Raw genomic sequence first — 21,820 nt, 5'->3', positions numbered from 1 at the left:
CAAAAATAAAATATTTAAATCAAGTAGAACCGGCTTACACATCCCATGCAAACGGCGGTGTGCAAAGACGCCAGGACTGGCTAAATGGTAGCCTCATGACATGGGACCAGGGTGATCGCCTCAAAGGGATAGGTTAGCGCCACAGATGCTCAGAGTCATACAGCTATGCAGCTGGTGACCAGAGATCCGGATGCCCAACTCGTATAGAAGTTGTGTGGTCAAGTGTTGCAATAAAGAAATCAGAGAAGGAAAGTAAAGGCAGACTAAAAACAGGAAAAAACAGGTTATTCTGAGCAACTGGTTTCACATTAAACATTGTATATTGTGCCTGTACCACAATTAACTAAAACGCATAACAAATTAATGCAAACTTACGGCACCTTAGAAAAGATGGGATGTGAAAATGTATGTTAAAAGGGTAACAAAAAAAAAAAATGTAAGTTTTGGATCCTGTCGGTGAAGGCTTACCCAACAGCAAGGCTTTAAGGTGTGTACAGCATCTCTGCACTACTGCAGCATCACCATGGAACTGAGAGTTTTTGCCCTGCTGGTAGCCTTTCACTGAAGATTGGGTTAGACTCAGATCGCTTTCTAGAACATTCCATTGTGAAAAATAGAGCTCCCTTTATTCTGTTCCGTTTGTGACATCACTAGAAAATGGCCAAGTCATGTGTGGTGACGGTGAGCGCAGAAAAGCCCTACCGATTAACAGACAAGCAACAAGAGAAGCAATAAAAACAACCAAAAAAGATCAACCGGCTGATCCAAATCAGCTACCAACAGCTAGATGCACTCTTAATGCAAGCACCATTTATCCAGTTGAATTTAGTGGTGTTAAAACACAAAGATAGAGGCTCTACAATTACCTTTAGACATATTTGCAGATCCACGTTCTAGTGAAGTCATTTGGGACAGCAAAGTCTTGGGAGGGCGGGAGGCACCCCCAAGAAAGCAATAGTTGGCCAAGATCAACTGAATATTTACACAGTATTTACTGGGGACACCATTCTCGCCTTCGATTCGAAAACATGTCCATGTTAAAAGAAAATTAAAATAAATATTCTCAACAAGGTTTAAGGTAGGGAGAAAAGCATAATTAAGAAAGAGGGAGCAGTGGGGTAACGGCTGTGCGACACAGCCGTGTTCATGATACAAAGGATAATTGAGCTTATTTATACTATATGGAGCAACCGAATTCCATCATGTTATTCCATACCAAACGTTCTCCAGGGGCCACCATCAGCCCACCCCAAAAAGAACCCCTTGAAGAATGAGTCTTTTTTTGTAATGCTCTGTGCTCCTAGTCCTCAGAACAGCATGGTTAAAAGACAGAGGTAGATTAAAAGTCATTATTAAAAGCGGATTAGTCTAGGATCGTCTTCCTTTCCAACCACCCCGCCCACCAGATTTAAAATGTGTATGTTCAAGTGTTGCATTTCAAATCTGTTATTTTCCGTTTTGATCAGACATTACTGTCCACCCTGAACCCTCCCCACCCAATGTGCTCGTGCGCTTCTGCTGAACAGAGCTTAGATAAACTGCTACATTGTTCTCAGTCGTGGGAACACAATATTGCTGTTTGGTTCTTCCGTAAAAGATGCAATGATGGTCTTGTGCTGTTCAATTTATGGAAATAAAAGAAGAAGGCCGGCTACTTCCGAAGGTATCGTTGGGCAAGGATGGCAGCGTCCAGTGGGTTCATGGGCTGGGCATCGTGGCCCAGGCGGCGCACTGGGGGGATGGTGCCAAACTGGCGTTTCTGCAGGAAGCTCTTGGCCTCGTGGATAGTGTTTTTCTCTTCGGCCAATATGAGCTGCTGCCTCATGTAGTTCTCAAACTCGTACTGCGAGGACTCTTCTGTTACTTTTCCCTGCAGAAAACAAGACATTCCCATCTATAAAGGAGAATGTCAAAGAAGAGTTAAGCCTTTATCATTTATGTAAAATCCATTACATACGTTTGAGTCCACGCGGCATGAACCAGTAGGCAATTCACCGTCATTCAATAAAGAGGCAGTCTGTCTAGCACATGCATTATATTACACTGACCATTCAGTCACTCAAAGATCTGTACATTTAACAATTGGACTAGGGGCTTAACACTGCGCTGGGTACTTTGAGAAGTAAGCTTTTGAACTCAGATCACCAATGCTTAGTGATAAACCACCATGTCCGAGATTCTAAACAATTGGATGTCACCATTAAGAAAATAAATGACAAGCATGTTCAACAGATGCTCACTGATCCCTTAGTTCAATATAAACACCTGTTGATTTAATTCCAGTCTTTCCAATAGGCAGTTTTCACAGGCAACGATTTATGGACAGAACATGGAATTGAAGAGAAAGGAAACCTGCAGATAATCCCCATAGATGCTTTTGATGTTTTGGTATAATGGTTGCATGAAGCGGGAAACATTGCACAGTACTGTGTATCCAAGGCAGATATCGACCTTATAGCTAATATGTGGACAGTAATAATCAAAGACGGCATATGAGGCTTTGTATTTTACACTGATTTGGTAATCCTCTCAAACAAAACTTTTGTAGAGAGGTTGCAGCAAACAGTGCACAAGAGCTTCGAACTAAATGGTAATGAAAACTTGGATTTTGGCACAGCAGGCAGAACGCGAGTCAGTACAGCAATTACTACTTTAAAAAAAATAATCATGCATTAATATAGAAGGAAAATCAAAGCTCTTTTGATCTCAAACGGATGTACAATAGATAAACTATCAAATTTGTCAGGAAGCAGTGAGCTTCTTACAATGGGGTGAGTTTGAGTGACATTCTGACCAGGTTGTGGTGGAGAGTAAATGGAAGAGTCACCGGGGACAATACATGGGTGGACTTGCATAGATAAATGACAATCAACATTAGACATGTTTAAGTGCAGGTAGATGGTACAGCCATTTAGGTTAGGGATGTGACCATGCTGGATGAAGTGGAGGCAAAGAATGTGAGGAAAAGGGGCAAGTTTAGAGGTGAAGAAAACATTTGCTGGAAGGCAAATGAGAAAGGTAGTTTAAGAGGGTAACTCGAACATAAGGAGGCAGGCTTTCAATTTGGCTATGAAGAAATCAGTGTGGACTGTTTCTCAGATGTCCGTTGGAAGGTAATTCCTTGAAGGTGGAGGAAGATGAGAAAAAGAGTAAAGTGAGAGGAAGCACGGGGAGGGTGAGGTGCCACAAGTGTATTCAAGGAGGCAGAGTTGAGATTACAAGAAGGCTTGTACAGTTGGATGGAGCAGGCTAGATACAGTTGTAACTTACAGTGGATACATTTGTGAACCGGGAGAAGAAATTTACATCTGGCCACGTTTAGCACCCTCAGCCATCCTGCCTGGCAACGATACGAGGCGGTAGGTGTTAAGTGAGGGAGTTCAAAGAGTCCGGGTAGCAAGGTTATTGATCTTGTCAAGAGGACAGAAGCATAATTGGGGAGACCAAAGAGGATATAGTCCAGTTTAGAGAAGACTAGGGTAGTTAAGAGATGCTTGACGTTGTTGAAAGGAAGGAGGTGCTTTATTTTTTTTTTAATATGGTGGAAGTGTGAGACGATTCATAGATGACACAGAGGATTCTGTAGAGGAGTAGGGGAGAGTGTCAGGTGGGAGCAAGGTAGGCAGGGGAGGAGATTGAGTATTTGGCTGGGAAGAAGAGCACCTCGGTTTTGGAAGGGTTTAACAGAGTGCAAAGCCATCCAATATTTGATGGCAGGGAGACAGTTTTGATAGAGGGATCAAAGCAGAGTTCAATAAAAGAGAAGACGATTTGGGCATCATCTGCAAAGAGTTGGTATGACAACTCAAAGTGGGAGATAAGTGCCTAAGAGCAGAGGGGTGTAGAGGAGAGGAGAGGATCCAAGACTGAGCTTTGTGGCATGCCAACAGTTAAAGGAGTGAGTTGGGAGGTGTTGCTCCATGAGACAGAATTGGTGAGGTGCTAGGTAAGATTCAATATAGGCAAGGGCTCGATTGGAAAAGAAAGATTATTACAGAGACCCGGGTGACAGTGTTGAAGGCAGTGGACAGGTCAAGTTGAATAAGGATAGGAGGATAGGCTGGAGTGATCAGCAGAGGCGATAGAGTTGGAGACATTCTTGAGAGCAGGTTCCACGGGGACGGGAGCGGACACCTGCTTGTAAGGGGTCTTGAAGGTTGTGGATATCTATGAAATTGGTAAGACGGTTGAACACAACCCTTTCCAGCACTCTAGAGTAGTGCGAAAGGAGAGGCACAGGACGAAAGTTCACCAGCATGTTTGTGTCTGCCCCTTGCTTTTTAAGAGAGGGATTACCATGGCCGTTTTGATAATAGAGGGAAAGCGAGTGGAATGACATGTAGAAGAGTTCAGCAAGGTGAAAGGCCACTAATGGGGCAATAGGCTCGACTAGATGAGGAGCAAGAGCGTCTGATGGGACACTAGAGGGGTTAGCTTAGATCAGTGGAAAAAAAAGCCCTCTGTATAAGTGGGATTTAAGTTGGCGATTGAAGCAGAGGATAACAGAATAGGCGGAGTGTAGAACATAGGAGGAGGGAGTGCGAGGAAGGTCAGGAGAGAGTCTCTAATTTTGGAAATGTTTGATGCAAAGTATTTAACTAGGTCATTAGCTGTGAGAATGGAGTTGATAGTCATAGCTTTAGGAGGAGTGAGATTAGAGTGCCTTGTAGCTGGAGAGGATGGTTGGAATAGCCCCATCCAACGCTTCTGGACTAAAGAGCCAGACCCAGGGGAACACCAAGGCAAAGTGCAGAGGCTCCCAACTATTCCTGAAGACAACTCCAGTACCCCACCCCCTGGAATGGCTGCCTCAAAAGCCGTAATAGAAGCCTACTTCCTTGAGTTCCAGGAAAAGCATGTTTCAAACACAATTTACCTCCTTTAAGGGGGAAATGAAGCAATCCATCATGAACATAAAGAAAGACGTCACAGCCCTAGAGGAGAAGACGGATATCTCTGAAAGAGCCCTACAAAAAGTAGTAGAGGATACACGCAAAATAGACGTGGCCCTGGCAAGGGTAACCCCAAACATGGAACTGCAATACAAAGACCTCTAAAATAGGTCCTGCAGATCGAACATACGCATACGGAACCTGCCGGAAACGATAATCGACGTACACCTAAAACCCACGGCCACACAGATCTTCTTGAACCTCCTGGGCATGGAAGAGCCAGGGGAAATCCCAATAGACAGGATCCAGAGAAAAGGCCCCAAAGGACAAGAGCGAGGGGCGCACACAAAAGACGTGGTGGTTGCCCAGGCAAGGTACATCCAAAAAGAAGCCATCTTGCGAGCAGCACGCACAGCGGAACCAATCTCATTTAACGGAGCAGAAATTCACCTCTACCAAGACCTAGCACAGTCGGCCCTCCAGAAAAGAAATGGGGGTGGTGGTAAGAAGGCTCCAGGCAATACAAATCAAATACAAATGAATTTTCCCCTTCGGTCTTCTTTTCCAATGGGAAGGTTGCCAGCACAGGATCACAAGGGAGGAAGGGGCACATCTGCTGCGCATAGAGGAAGAGTACGATGGCCCAGAAACAAGGGAGGCGCTTTGGCTTCCACAACGCCCTAAATCATGGGAATGGACGCCATTAAGGAGATGCCGTAGGCAAATACAGCTTCGGGGCCCACACCACCTGGACCTGCAAAATGAAACGGCACTGCAAGCCCAACAGGAAAGTGACATTGGGATCATTCAACACACAAGCACAACATCTAAGCTATAAAAGCCGGGGACAGAGCCGGCACAAGGTCTTAAGAACTTGGAATCACCACAGGGGCATTAGTGCCCCCAGACGATGGCCCTGGTACGACTCGCGAGCTCATCTCCCAGGCGCTCGACCTGCGAGATTCATAGGTACTGTGTGTCTCGAATCGGGGATGCGGGAGAGGGGTCAGGGGGACCAGGGGTGGAGGGGTGCTCCTAATGGAACTTGGACAAAGGGTAAGGCAGGGGAGGGTTGGCGGAGCCTAAGTTGGGGTAGGGCTCCGGTCATTGTTATCCGTAGCGGGGAGTTGAAGGCGACTGTTCCCAAGGCACTAGGGTCGAAACACACATGTAACATCACACAAGATGGCCAAATTCCTTACACTTACTATTAGGGGGCTGACCACCCCAGTGAAAAGTAGCAAGCTAGAGAGGCTAGTAACGTACCAATCACCAGATATAGTAGCACTGCAGGAAACACAAAGCGCGCTGACAAACACAGCTTAAAGCTTAGGCGATACCCACAGATATTTCAGGCAAACAGCCAGGGCATGGTAGTGGGGGTCCAAATAGCGACCAAACAAGGGCTGGCAGCACATACAATAGCTACAAAGGCAGATAAAGAAGGATGATACCCGTTTATCACCCTACGAATAGACAACAGTTCTGACAATAACGGCAATCTATGCCCCCAACTCAGGGCTTCCTGAGGAAAGTACTAACAGAACCGCAATCATTCAGTCAAGGGGAGATCCTGGTGATGGGCGATTTCAATATGGCCTGGGACCCAAAGAAAGACAGGAGCGCAAAGCAGACACAATCATTCCCCACCAACAACAGCACTAAAAGCAAAAATGGATCATCTCGCACTCCAAGATGTGTGGCGGTTATTGGAAGGGCCAGAACCGGGCTACACATTCTACTACAATGTACACCTCTCCTTCTGCCGCATAATTACATACGGTCCTCCACCATGCTTCTGGCAGGATAACACAGGTGGACCACCACACTATTGCATGTTCAGATCATGCCCCCCTCGGACTCTCCCCCCATTTCCATGACACTCAACCTCCAACAAATAAAGCGTGAGCTATGGAGCTGGTGCTTCCCCAAAGAGCTACTCACAGACTCTGTGATAAGGGGAGCGGTAGAAAGGAAGATAAAAGAATACTTTGAACAGAATGCAGAAGCGGGGGTCCATGAAGCGGTAGTTTGGGACGGCTTGAAGGCCACTTCAAGGGGGGGGAACCGATAGCCCTCTTGGTACAACGGCACAAACAACAGAGCGCCCTGGAAATAGAACTGGAAGATGACCTTTGGGACATCATGGGTAGAATGGTCTGGGATCCCAGCAGACAACTATGTAGGGAATACCAGAACACAATAGACAAACTACACCTCCTACAGCCAAAGAAGGCAGAAAGGAACCTCTTGGGGTTAAAACTAAATTACTATGTACACGCTAAGGAGGCAGGCAGGATGCTTGCCAGACAACTAAAATAGAAAGCAGCCTCCCAAGTAATCCAAGGGCTTCTCAATACACAAGCTATAAAGTGAGCACAACCCCTGTAATAGTGGACCAATTTGTCAACTTCCACTCCACACTATACAGATCAGACAAACCCGCAGAATCACAACAGAAGGCATACCTTAGCTCACTTATCCTCCCCAAAATAACCTTAGAAGATAGAGAAACACTGTAGGCCAGGATCACAATAGAGGAAGTAGCACAAGTGATCAGGGTGTTACTCCTTCAAGCCCCATGGCCGGACGGGTACCCGGCGGCCTTCTATAAAACATTCCAACAAGATCTGGCACCTAGGCTGGCTTCATTATTCAGCTTATTTGGAGGGCACCGGCCACATCACCCACACGATGAAAGAGGCTAAAATAATACTGTTCACCAAACGAGCTAAGGACCCAGCACAATGCAGGTCATACAGACCCATCACCCTCATAAACGTAGAAGCAAAGTTGTATCCCAAGATCCTGGCCAACAGGTTAGAAACCCTCCTCCCACGGCATATTCATCCAGATCAATCCAGATTCATACAACACAGACAAACGCATGATAAAATCTGCAGGGTCTGCCACATCAGAGAAAACCCAACGGAAGAGAGATCCAGCCATCCTCCTCTCTGTAGATACTGAGAAGGCGTTCGAGTGGTCCTTTCTACTGAATACCATGGAGAAGATGGGATTTGGCACGGTGTTCTGCGCCAACTACCAAAACCCAACAGCCCGGCTCCTAATTAACGGAGACCTCTCCCAACCAATCAACGAGAGAGGGACCAATGCCCCCTATCCCTGCTCCTTTATGCCACCCACCTAGAACCTTTCCTAGTAGCCCTTCCGACTAACCAATCGATACGGGGAATACAGTTTGTGAAAGAAACACACATTTATGGCATACGCAGATGGCATGTTCCTTACCCTCACAGATTGAATCCCTCCAGGAAGTAGTGCATAACAAAATCAGAAATGTGGAATCTCTTTGGAAGGGGAGGAACTCATACTGGCTAAAAAGGTATGCCTATTTAGGTGGGTACAGGGTGGCATCAAACTCCTAGGGGTTCCCATCACGCAGACATACAGGGGCTCTAACAAGTGAATTTCCTGCCACTACTAACAAACCTCAAAAATCAGCTACAACAATTGGCTCTGCTCTCAGTGTCTTGACTAGGCTGGATAAACTCCCTCAAAATGGTGGTCCTCCCCAGACTCTTATGCCTTTCAAGCACAACCGGTCCCAGTACCGGAATTCTTTTTTCAAGCATTACACAGATTAATGATCCCTTACATTTGGAATAACAAAAAAAAAAACACACAGCATTGAAAACAATGATGATCCCCATCAAAAAAGGTGGGCTTGGCGTCCCGAATTCCTGCATGTATTACAGGGCAACCCAAATACGGGTGTTGAACGACTGGTTTATAGGCACCTCCGAGAAACGCTGGACCCAAATGGACAAGGCAGTGGTAGGCGCCCCCCAAGGCGAGGTACTGTGGCTACACAAATCAAACCGCCCACGAAACATGCACATTTCAGAAATTACTAAGCTGGTAGAAACCACCTGGCACTACTTAGAAAAAAATAGCCAAATCACCACCTACCCTTCCCCATACACACCAATGTTCAGTAATCCCCAATTCACTCCCAGGCTAGAAAAAGGAGCCGTTAGGCGCTGGAAAGAGGCAGGCTGCACTCAAACTAGAGATGTGTTTCAGGGCACAAACATAAAATCATTTTCCCAATGTAAGTCAGAACTGGGACTAACAGAGAACGATAGGATGCCCTACTTCCAACTACGACACAGGCTAATGAACGCACCCATACGCAAGTCGGAAACACGCCAACTAACCCCTTTCGTGGAATTCCTGGCCACTGACCCTGGAGGCAGACGCCTGATCTCAAGCTTATACAAACTAGGACTAGAAACAGAGCAGAACAAAGACCTAAAATACAAAATCAAATGGGCAGACGCACTGGGTGAACAAATCCTAGAAACGGAATGGGAAAAACTGTGGAGACACTTTCCTAAATGAACTAAAGCCATACAAATACAGGAGTTCTGGTACACGACAATGACCCAATGGCACCTCACCCCAACGCGCCTGCAAAAGATTTTCCCCTAAAAAACACAACAATGTTGGCGAGAATGCAGCAGACAGGGGGACTGGCTCCACATCTGGTGGGGATGCCCAAAACTGGGGGACTTCTAGAAAACAATCACAATATATGCAAAATATTTGGGGAGCAGGAGCCTAGAACCCCAAAAGCAAGCCTACTCTGTATGGGAGGGCAGAACACCCACTCCTGGGCGAAACACAGACGAAAAGGATACGTAATACTATCAATAGCAGCCCTACTATTAATAACACAGACGTGGAAAACTAAAGACTGCCCCTCCCTCCACCCAACAGAACAAGACTTGCTAGTCAAAGTCTTGAACTTGGTGCCCCTGGAATGGATGACATACTCCCTCCAAGAGAACCACACCAAATTCACTATGGAATGGGAGGCGGTCATGGACTTCCTCCAGGAAGACTTCAGAGAACCTTATTGCACCCACAAACTATGAATCGTGGGGATAAAGTGATGATACGAGAACGGAACTCGAGCCTTGGGAACTTCGGTTGGGGGGGGGCGGGAGAACAGGGAGGGGTGATGGGTGCCTCAGGGAGGGTCACAAAGTTACATGCGTTTGTTTTGGAATGTGTAACAAAATCCAATAAAAAGAAATAAAGAAAGTTAGAATGCAGACATGTTTTTAAAAGGAGAACAGAGATTGTAAATATTTAACCCATTATTTACCCCCACTTTACTTAATAGCGACCTACTCCACGATCCAGCCAATTTGGCATTTGTGCACTTCATCCAGAGAAGCAGCTCTAACAAGTTTGATATCACAAACCACATGTTATCCAGTCCTTGCCCCATTTACAGAAAAAGACAGCCCATTAACTATAAAAGAACAAATTACTTACTCCTGGTAATGTTCTTTCGACTGGATGCTCCTCCCATGTATTCCTCATCTTTGATATATTCCCAGCAGAGGGTGCCATGCGTTGATCTCGTGTCCCTTGGTGGCCTCCGTCTGCTCTAGAGTAGGACATCGACATTGGTATATATAGCATGCACCGTGCCCTTTGTGCATATGAGAGGGAAAAACTAAGAACTGAGACAGACTTCTCTAGGACCAGACATTGGAAGAGAGGAAGGTGTAAATACGAAAATTCTCCCAAAGCTAGAGGGGCAGGTTTGGAGGGCAATGAGGAATACATGGGAGGAACATCCAGTCGGGTAAGTAATTTGCTCTTCGAATTGATTGTCCCCTACCACGTATTCCTCATGTTTGATAGACTTCCATTGCCATATGCTGCTGGATGAGGAAACTGAGAATTTACTTTTCGTTAATGCACAGCTTTCCCAAACATCGCCTCTGGACCCGATGCAGAATCCAGGCAATAATGCATCGTGAAGGTATGAAGAGTAGACCAAGTTGCAGTACTACAGATGTACTGGACTGGTACCCCTCGTTGCAAAGCCGAAGAAGCAGCCACACCTCTGGTAGAATGAGCTCATAAACCAGCAGTGACATCCTTGCCCACCAAGTTATAGCATTCAAAATAGCATATAATCCCATGGGATAGCGTTTGCTTGGTTACAACTTGACCCAGCTTGTGACCCACATATCCCACAAAAAGCTGATAATCCTGTGAGTTTTGCCAGCATATTGATGTAGAAACGCAATTCCCCTTTTGGATCTAGATGAAGCATCTCCTCCTCTTTGGAAGGATGCAGAGGCGGATAAAAAAAAAGTAGGAGTCACAATCTTCTGTGCCAAATGAAATTCAGAGACCACCTTCGGTACAAACTGAGGATTCCAAGAGAAGGCGTGCAACTCGCTAACTGTACAAAGCTAAGGTAATAACAGTTAAAAAGACAGTCTTAAGGGTTAGCATCCTTAAAGGACATGAATAGAGAGGCTTAAATGGAGCTCCCATGAGAAAATTTAACACCATATTTAGATCCCAGACTGGTAGAATGAATGGGACAGGGTGTAAGGAACTCATGGTGACAACAGTAAAGACAGACACGTGATCACAGTTCAAGGGTGTTTATTAAACTGAGTGCAGGGTGGAAAAATGCCTGACCTAAACCTAAATCTAAGATGGCAGCAAGTGTCGACCATCAAATGAAAAATAAGGCAGTCCTTGTGGAGTCTTCTCAAAGTAAAAAGCCTATACTAAAAAAAAAAAAAAACAATTGCCAATTCTTTACAACTAATTACAGAAAGAGTGTGGAATAGGGTATTCAAATAAAGGAAACAGTGTTCAAATAATTAGTCAGGATGCGATTGCCTTGAAGTCTCCCTTCCCCACGTTTTTAGCACGGGCCAAGGTGGGACTTGAGCACTAAACACGCTTGAGCCTTCCCAGCACAAGCTAACAGCTATCAGCTAACAGGTTCTTCGATGGTTAAGTCTCTTTTCAATAAATGTCTCTCGCCTTCGAGGCCTGATGCTCTCAACAAACGCAAACGTTTGGTACTATGAACACTTTGGATCACGGCTTAATCTCTGGGTCCCCCTCTTCTGGGCGAAGACACCTCAGAAATGATATTCAACAAATCCACAAAACAGTTCCTTTCTCAGTGAACTTTGGGTGATAGCTGTCCACCCCTGGATCTCCCTCGGTTGGGCTCGGATCCCAAATGAAAAGGGGGACACTTCCCATCGGGACACTTCCCATCCCCTTGTCTTGCAATATTTCTTGCTTTCATGAATGTTACGTCTTAAACAGGTTTTTGGGCTTTCCCCCCTCATTGTCGGTTTCCCTCTGCCACATTCACTCTTGCCGACTGTTAGACAATTCTTCATAAAACTTTCGACTTCGCCCCTTCTCATTAGCATCAGTCCAAGTACTCATTTTTACCATGCGGGATTCACTTCCCTTAGCTTTCACAATCATCTGTTGGTCAAAGACTTTCGACGGTACAGAGGATTTTACAAGACCCCTGTATAACCACTTTGACCTTTCTCTGCCTCTTCCCAAGGCCTTCTGGTTACGATAGTCTTTACCGTTGGGTAATCACTCAGTTTCCTGTGTGAGCACCCACATGGTGGCATACTCTTCGGTTGCTGGTTTTCCACCCTCCTTCGTTACTAGTATCGCTTGCTTTTCAAAGTTCAATTTAACCTTTGGCTACTTTTTGTTCAACACAGTTCGTTTACTTATCGACACTCACCTCGACTCACCGGCTGTGATGAACCGCTTGGCTTTCTTCCTCCTCGGAGTCAAGGTTGGTACCACAGAGACAAGAGTCTCTCCCCGGCTTATCAGCGGAGGAGGGTCTTGTGTACTGTTGACATCTGCTGCAACACACATTGGCTATTGTTTGCAGACTTATTCCCTCTGCATAGGTTCCACGGGCCATGGTCGGAAAGGGGAGGGTCGACTCTCTCCTGGTCACCCTCTCAGTCTGCGCAGTCTTTCTCCTCCTCTTGAACTGCTGTGCTAAGTTAGCTCTCAAGTCATGCTGTCTGCTTTGCTGTCACAGGTTTCCCCCCTGCTCACCTGTCTGTATTGTTTGCTCGTGATCTTCGAAGATGTCTCCTTTCGCACTGTTTGGGATTTATATAACCCGTGCGTGGGTCCTCAGGTTCCAGCATGAGGTTCGTGACCCTGCTCCAGGAAGCGTTCAGATGTCCGGGAAGAAGTCCAGGAAATGGCGAGGTTCGCACTCAGAGGTACAAATGCGATGTAAATCCAGGATATGCAAGGTGAGGAAAAAGGGGAAGGATGAAAGAAGGAGATTCAGGGGACCGGGAACCAGTAATCGGAAGTAATCGCTGAACGAACTCCGGCAACACACGTCTGACTACTGCAAGCAGTAGCGTTGAGACGCGCAGGGCCGCGGAGGCGTGTCTGCTTTGTAGACCATAGAGCGTACAACATGGAGACTGGCAAACAGCGTTCCGCGTTCATGTTGGGAGTACTGCTGAGTTCAGTCCCCTATGGGTCAGGGACCACGAAGTCCAGAAGGGACACGGACGGTGGTTCATGACAGCATGCCTCCTCCGAAACCCAGTTCCTCTGGGTTTGCCCGGGTGTATAAGGTGGTACCTTCGGAGCAGTCTGGGGCCATTTATGTTTGAGACTGGTTCCCAGGTGCGTTCACTGGGAGGGTACCCTTTCCACTCGACCAGATACTGTAGCTGACCACGTCTATACCTGGAGTCACATTCTGGAAACCTCATATTCTAACTGATCATTGACAATCACAGGAGTAGATCTTGGAGCAGTTCGAGAGGACTGGATGTATGGTTTTAACAGAGAAGTGTGAAAGACCAGGTGGATCCTCTTCCAAGATTCTGGTAGTCTGAGTCGGAAGGCCACCGAGTTAATGATTTCCTTTATGGAGAAAGGGCCGTAGTACCGGGGAGCCAATGTATTTGGTCGTAAGTGTCGAGGCAGAAGTTTCGAGGATAGCCAGACCTTATCACCTATTGAGTATGAAGGCCCTGGTCTTCTTTTGGAGTCAGCATGGTGTTTGATGTTTCTTTGGGCCTTTTCTAGGTGTTCTTTTGCTTCTCTGTGTACGTTGATGAGGGTTTCAATCCAGGAGTCAACTGTAGGAACTGAGGTAGGATGTGGGAGAATGGATGGTAGAACCGAAGGGTGGAATCCTTAGCTACAGAAGAAGGGGCTGGTTTTGACAGCCGAGTGATCCGAATTGTTGTAGGTGAATTCAGCCACAGGTATTAAGAGTGACCAATCGTCCTGGACCTTGGTGGTGAAACAGCGAAGATATTGTTCGAGTTTGGTTCACTCGTTCAGTAGCTCCATTGGTCTGTGGATGATAACCTGAGGATAGGGCACGTTGGATTCCTAGTATACGACAATTGTTTCCAGAACAGAGATATGTATTGGGGTCCTCTGTCAGATATGATCTTGGAGGGTAGTCCGTGAAGTCGGAATGTGTGTTCCAGGAAGATTCCGGCAAGTTCAGAGGAAGCTGGTAGTTTATATAAAAGGTGTAAAATGAGCCATGTGAGTGAATAAGTCAATGGTAACCATGATAGTTGTGTATCCCCTGGAAGGTGGTAGTTCCACAATAAAGTCTGTGGGGATGAATTCCCAAGGGCTTGTTGGCAGCGCTGGTTGGAGCAGGAGACCTGCCGGTTTCTTCTCGTCATGCTTGTTTTGAGTGCAGACTGCACGCGTTTGGATATAATGCTGGACATCGTCCTTCATCTTCGGCCACCAAAACGGTCTTTGTATTAGACGGACGGTGTCCTGAATGAAGGGTATCATGACATAGGCTTGTGATCTTTTGTCGTAGTCTCTAAGTGGGAATGACCAGGCAATTGTCCTTGAATAAATATCCGCCCTTCGTCTTGAGGTTCCATTGATTTTTTACATTAAACTCCTTCCAGATTTCGGAGGACTGAGTTTGAATCCAAATGTCTTCCAGGAGGTTGATTGCTCGGGCAACAAATATTGTGTGGGGAAACATCTTTGGGAAGGATCGATCTTCAAGAATTTCGTAGTCAGGACGTCAGGATAAGGCGTTGGCTATTATATTGTGTGTTCCAGGAACATGATGGATTTGAAACTGGTATTGGGCAAAAAAGAAGGCCCAACGGGCTTGACGACTGTTCCTACATTCCAGGGATTGCAGGACTTGAAGATTCCGATGGTCCGTGCGGACCTGAACAGGATGTTTTCGCTCCCAGGAGAAGATGACGCCAGTCTGTGAAGGCTTGACGGATGGCTAGTAGTTCTTTTTCCAAAACAGAATAGTGGGTTTCACTAGGAGTCAAGGTGTGAGAAAGGTAGGCGATGGGGCATTCTAGCTTGTCATCTAATTCCTGTTTCAGGACTGCACCGATGGCGTAGTTAGAGGCATCAGTTTCCACTCGAAAGGGTCGATCAATGTCAGGTTGGGCCAAGATGGGGGCTTGTATAAACTCAGACTTTAACCGTTGAAACGCCTCATCTTGGGCTGCTGTCCAGTGAAAGGGGGTATCCCTTAATGCAATGATCGGATGTACCATCACCGAAAAAGAGGGTATGGATTTCCGGTAGAAGTTAGCAAGCCCCAGGAAGGATTGAATTTGTTTCACAGTAGTTGGAACAGGCAAGGCTAGAATGGAGTCTACTTTCGAGCGGTCCATTCCAATTCCCTTTGGGCTAAGGATGAATCCAAGATCGTGAACAATAGACACATGGAAAAGGCATTTCTCAGGTTTAGCCAGGAGCTTATGTTCACGTAGACGTAAAACTGTTAACATGTTCGTCATGCTTCAGATGGTCCTTGGAGTATATCAGTATGTCGGTCAGGTATACAATGACGAAGAGGAACAGCATATCGGAGAACACCCGGTCCATAAAACGTAAGACCGCTTGGGCATTGGCAAGTCCGAAGGGCATAACCAAGTATTCAAAATGACCAAAGGGTGTTCTAAAGGCCGTTTTCCATTCATCACCTTCCTTTACACGGATCAGATGGTAGGCACCTCAGATCTAATTTCGTGAACACTACAGCTTCTCTTACCGCTTCTAGAATATCCGAGATTAGGGGCAACGGTAGCGGTCCTTGAGGGTGCATTGATTAAGGCCACCATAATCTAGACAAGGCCTAAGCGCTTTGGTATCTTTCTTGGGAAAAAAAAACAATGAAGCTCCTGCCGGGTATTTGGATGGTCGTATAGTACCATTTTCCAAGTTGGTATCCAGGTATTCTCGGAGGGCTCTTTTCTCAGGTTCTGATAGAATGAACATCCTTCCAAAAGGAATCACTGCTGAGGGATCAGTATCAATAGCGCAGTCTTCAGGTCTTTGAGGGGGAAGGGCTTGAACTATGGCAGTCGAAAAAACATCTGTGTAAGCCCGAAAGGCCCTGGGAACCTGGATGATATTCGAGACTTTGAATGGACCTTGCTGGTTCGTTTGCGTATCTTCAGAGGATCCTGATAAGGAATCTAGGGATAAACAGTAGGACATACAATGTTCTGAACCAAGAAACAAGGATCCTGCTACCCAGTTGATGTAAGGGTTGTGCTTCTGTAACCAGGCCATACCCAGAACCATTGGGTAATGGGCAGATCTTATGATGTCGAATTTGATCCTCTCTTGATGGTGGTTTATAGAAAGCAGGATCTCTTTGGTTTGAAGGGTTATGGGTCCTGAAGAGAGGTCTTCCATTGATGGCCTCTACAGGTTGCATGATGTCTCGCGTTTCATATGGAATGTTATGGGTAGTGACCCAATCATGATCTATGAATATCCCCATGGCCCCACAATCCACTAATGTCAGAATGGGATAAGATTCTTTCCTGGAAGGTGCTAGAAAGGCCTGCAGAATCACAAGGTTGTTCTGTCCAGGAGAGTTCAAGGATGGAATAGATGTGGAGCAAACATCTCTCACCCAAAGCTGTGCTCCATCTAGGATCAGGAGCTGGCGTTTCCCGAACGCCGTGGAGGGGCAATAGGACACTCTCACAAGGTGTTTATCAGAGGCACAATACATGCACAGACCAGTGTGAATCCGTCGCATCCTTTCTTGCAGGGTTATGGGTCCGCGGAAGGCCCCAAGTTGCATGGGTTCTGGGTCCGTGGTCGGGGAAGATGCAGGCTCCGGTCTAGAGGAAGGTTCTTGTAGAGGCCTTTTGGTAGGGTATTTTAATCTTCTTTTCCGCCTTTCTTTCCTGGATACGAAAGTCGAACTGTAAGGAAAGATGCATCAGAGCCTGGAAGGAACTTGGGCGAGCTACCCTGGCAAGCTTGTCTTATCTCTTCATTCAAACCTCTTCGAAAGAGGGTGAAACAGGCCTCAGGGGACCAGTCTGCTTCCTTGGCAAAATGTTTAAAGCGTGTCACATAGGTAAGCATATCCTGGGATCCTTGTTGAAAGTCCAATAAACGTTCTTGGGCACTGTAAACCTGCTCTGGGCGATCAAACATGGTCTTTAGCGCCTGCACGAAACCATCATAGTCATCCAGGAGGGCATCACCCGAATTAACTAAGGGAGTTGCCCAAGTCAAGGCATTTCCAGAGAGATGTGAAATCATAAAGCCCACATTTGCCCTGGGGGTGGAGAAGTAGTAGGGCTTAAAGGTGAAGAGCACTAAACATGAATCAAGGAAGCCACGAAGGGTCTTTGAGGAGCCATCATATTTATCCCCTACTCCGCCCAACACCACGCTTTCCTTGGTTGCGGAGTCACGTGACAAGACCAGTTGTTTCAGGGCCGCATTTTCCGCTTCAAGATTTTGAACTTCTGTTAACTCCTGCATGCCACGCATGAGTTCTTGAACTGCAGCCTCCATTTCCGTAACTGTATCAATTTGTTGGCGTCTCAATCTATCACAGGTTTCCCCCTTCTCACCTGTCTGTATTGTTTGCTCGTGATCTTCTAAGATGTCTTCTTTCGCACTGTTCGGGATTTATATAACCCTGGGGGTGGGTCCTCTGGTTCCAGCGTGCAGTTTGTGACCCGGCTCCAGGAAGCATTCAGATGTCCGGGAAGAAGTCCATGACATGGCGAGGTTCGCACTCGTAGGTACGAATGGGTTGGAAATCCAGGATATGCTAGGTGAAGAAAAAGGGGAAGGATGAAAGAAGGAGATTCAGGGGACCGGGTCCCAGGAATCAGAAGTAATCGCTGAACGAACTCCGGCAACACACGTCTGACTACTGCAAGCATTAGCGTTGAGACGCGCAGGTCCACGGGGGCGTGTCTGCTTTGTAGAACATAGAGCGTACAACGCGGAGCCTGGCAAACAGCATTCCGCGTTCAGCGGCCATGTTGGGAGTACTGCGGAGTTCAGTCCCCTATGGGTCAGGGACCACGAAGTCCAGAAGGGATGCGTACGGTGGTTCATGACACTTGCTCGCCTTGTATCGTGCTCCTACACAGGGTGTTTCAGAGCGCGATGCGTCAAGGGAGGGGAAATAAGGTAAGACAAAACTATCTTAGTAGGCCCAGTGACATTGAGAATGTGCAGGGGAGAGGGAAGGGAGGAAAGTGCGAGGGGCAGAGGAAAGTGTTGAACACTTGATAGAACAGATAGTGCGGCCAGCAGGTGGTTAGTGTGAGAATAAGGTGTTGGACAAATGCTAGTCCTCTCATTACTGACTGCCTGTCTAGTATTCGGGCATGGTGCTCTGCCAACGACCTCTGCCTTAATGCCAGTAAGAAAGAGCTCCTTATTGGGACCCCTGCTCCCTCTTTCCCTCCCACACTCTGGCTGCCCTCCATGGGCCCCCTCCCCTCACCTTCCTGTGAGGCAAAACCCCTTGGTGTCATCTTCAACTCTTCCCTCTCCTTTCCTCACATCACAGACCTTGCCAAGACGTCCCACTTTCAGCGCCTTTCAGCGGGGACTGTAGGGTTGCAGATACAGACCCAAGTGCAGGGGTTGCCTGGAAGCAGTGCAGGTGTGTAGCTGGGGGGCAGGGATATGGGCCTGAAATCAGAGGGTGACCAGGTGCCCGGTGCCAAAGTAGACAGATTAGCAGGGGAGAGTAAGAGCGAAGGCAGAAGCGAAGCGGAAGGTCTTAAGGTGTTTCCAAACTGATGAGGTTTCTCGTCAAGTTTCATAGGGGCAGGGAGGCTGTTCCAGAGGAAGGCCCCAGCTGGGGAAAGGGATCTACCGCCAACTCGTTGCTTGGAGAAGCGACTGACCCTGAGGGAGTTGGAGGTGAAAGAGCGAAGAGCTTGAGTAGGAATGTATTTACGGAGCAAGAGTTGAAGGTTTTGTGGACCCAGGCCCCAGAAAGCTTTGTGGACAATGCAAAGGGTCTTGAATTTAATCCTTGCAGCCTCTGGGCGCCAGAGATTTCAAAGCTGGCGAGATACGATCCCAGGGCTTTTGGCCAAGGACAAGTCTAGCAGTCCTGTTCTGTATGAGCTGTAGACGACAGAAGGTGGGTGCAGGGAGATTTAGAAAGGAGGTTGTTGCAATAGTCCAGCCTAGAGAGAACCAGAGCTCTGGAGACAGTGAGCTTCTGGGGGAAGGAGAGGAAAGGAAGAATACCTCCGAGGAGGTGCAGTTGGTAGTTACTTTTTTGAGACGTCAGATGTGGGGAGAGCAGGAAAGCGTGGAGTAAAAGATGACGCCGAGGCTTTTAGTCTCGCAAGTGGGAGCATGGAGAGGGCCAAGGGAGTCTGGCCAGAGCGTGACAGGAAAGGAAGGTGCAGGTGAGCCGATGAGTGCGATCTCTGACTTACTGTCATTAAGGCAGAGGTCGTTGGCAGCCCACCACTCCCGGATTGCAGACAGTCGGAGATGAGAGGTAGAAGAGGTGGCAGAGGGCAGCCTGAAAACAAGCTGGGTGTCATCATCCGCATAGCATTGAAAGTTTGAGCAGAGAGCAGCAAAACAGTAAGCGAGCAGTTCCAGGTATTGGTTAAAGAGCCAGGTTAGACCCCCCCGGGGCCAGGGGGGGAACCACAGGTAGAAAGTGAGATCGAGGAAAGGAAGGATCCAAGTTGGACCTAGGAGGGTCAGTTGGAGAGGAAGGTGGTCAGCCAGGCCAGGGCCTGAGCAGCGATACCCAGATTATCACAGAGGCGATTGAGCAGGATGACATGGTTGACCGTGTCAAAGGCAGAAGAAAGATCCAGTAGGATGAGGACAGATGGTATATTAGAATCAAGGTTGGAGAGCAGGTCTTCACTGATGTTCAGAAGAGCATTTTCCAATTGTAAAGAAGAAGCCAGATAATTACATAGAACTGGATCCTCCTGTGGTTAAGGAATAGACCATTTCATGCATTATAGCAAGTCTGGGAACAGGTCTATAATGCAGCCAAACATTCTATGCAGAAGAAGCGGTTCTGCCTGGACCCAACAGACGACATCCTCCTAACTCTCAATATACAGCAGACAAAACAGGACTCATGGCCCATATCGTATGTAGGCCAGCCAATACCTGACATGGACTAGCTTCTCCTGCAAAAGGGAAATGGGACAAACAATATTGAGAGGTGAATGTAAGTATGCAAGATGACCAATCTATAGCGGGATTGTGTCAGGGAAATCATGTACCCCAAAATGTGGGGCTACAATAAGATCAAATGAGATCCACTCATGGTGACCTTGAGAGACCATTGATAGCGCACAGGTTTGCTGGGTTTTTGGACCACAAGTCATGTCCGCCCAATAAACCGCTCTTACTGCCTCAGTTGTCCTTTTTGTATCATGGGAATGGTGTTCTTACTGGCGAAAGGCACATCCATGAAATTACCAGTCTCCTCCTATGTTCACGCTCCTCACAGGACAGCAAGCCCCTGACATTACTTCTGTACATGAGCTTTGGGCTCCCTTATTTTGAGAGTGCATACGTTCGGTCAGTGGATCCAGGCCGGGGTGCCGCTTTTCAGCCCTCCGTTCTGTAACGCAGGCATCTGTTTGCAATACTATATCAAGTAGTTCAGTATGGGTTTCAGGTAGGGTAGGAGCACAGATGAGTTAATTGCTCAGAAAGACCCCTACAAAAGATAGCAGCTCCCTTATAGATCCGGAAATTCTAAATCTTGGGGCTGGGCCTTATCCCAGGTATCAGAATCCAGGTTCATTGCTTGTAGGAGTGTCAAAGTCAAAGGACTGGACTAATTTCCTCCAAGAGTGGGTTTGCCATGTAGCTGCAAATCACTGAATATGAGTGAGCAGAAATGCCACTTTAGTAGTGTAGTCAGGAAAGGACATTGGTCGACAGATGAAGCGACTTACCACAAAGCCCAGGAGTTAGAGCAGCAATGAATAGCCGAGGTGTCCCAAGAGACATGAGGACTAACAATACAGAAAAACAAAAAAAACCCAATGAAAAGTCCAAAAAGGATGGATGGACGCAAAGACGAGAGCCGAGGGGTTATCGGACCCATGAATAGCCAGCACTGGGGAAGAGGTGTCCTGGGGGGACATGAGGAATGATAGCAATACCGAAGGTCAAGAAAGCCATAACAAAGAACTGAAAAATGTGACGCCTACGCTATCCAGGATGGTGAAGGCTTGAGTGAGCGAGTTGGACCTTAGGATACAGCACTATTGGAGGAAGCTATGTGGAGTACCCCATTGGATACAAGCATTGAAACCTTTCTTGAACTGAACAATCCTTTGCTGACTATTTGAAAACCTTCTTTGAACAGTTACTCGTTTTGAACCCTTGAAAGACTCATGAACTGAGTGACTTTGCAACCAGGCAAACTAAATCCAATTTGGGTTTTGGAACTTTACCTTGGGAACTTTTGATTTGTTTTCTTGGAAGACATGGTGGTGACCCGGGCCAGGAACCACACCCTGAGACGAACATGTGAGTTGCAGATGGTCTGCAGGAGAGGTGGTCCGCTATGAGGCATTTCGCGACCTTCAGTGTGAAAACACGTTCTCTCATTTTGTTCCCCCTTTTTGTCTAGTGGTAGGGCCAGTTAGTTGGATAGGTTAGGACAGATGACTGACTGTTACATGACATCTTGAAAAGCACCTTAGTTTGTGTTGGTAGGAAGGGAGCTCTGCATTAGCAATAGGGCTAGTGTGGCATTTTATTTTTAATAAAAATATAGAGTTGAAACATGTCCTCTGGTTCGAGTCTTACTT

General features: G+C 46.9%; 1 protein-coding gene across 8 annotated transcripts in view; it reads right to left on the bottom strand.

Annotated features, from left to right (window-relative positions):
* Positions 1-604: 604 nt before the first annotated feature.
* Positions 605-21,820, bottom strand: part of STK40 (serine/threonine kinase 40) — an 856,346-nt gene continuing 835,130 nt past the window's right edge. For 4 of the 8 annotated variants that reach the window (XM_069622692.1, XM_069622693.1, XM_069622694.1 and 1 more), the window contains one exon: positions 1,515-1,894. In XM_069622692.1, coding sequence (XP_069478793.1) covers positions 1,652-1,894 — 243 coding nt within the window. In that variant the 3' untranslated portion in view covers positions 1,515-1,651. Of the gene's footprint in view, positions 1,895-21,820 lie in introns of all 8 variants that reach the window. The other 4 variants (XM_069622689.1, XM_069622695.1, XM_069622691.1 and 1 more) reach the window with 4 other exon arrangements.

This window comes from Ambystoma mexicanum, chromosome 11 (assembly GCF_040938575.1).
Source record: "Ambystoma mexicanum isolate Mex_15411 chromosome 11, UKY_AmexF1_1, whole genome shotgun sequence".
Lineage (NCBI taxonomy): Eukaryota > Metazoa > Chordata > Amphibia > Caudata > Ambystomatidae > Ambystoma > Ambystoma mexicanum.
The sequence above is the reverse complement of the archived record's forward strand: the minus strand, read 5'-3'. Positions and strand labels throughout refer to the sequence as shown.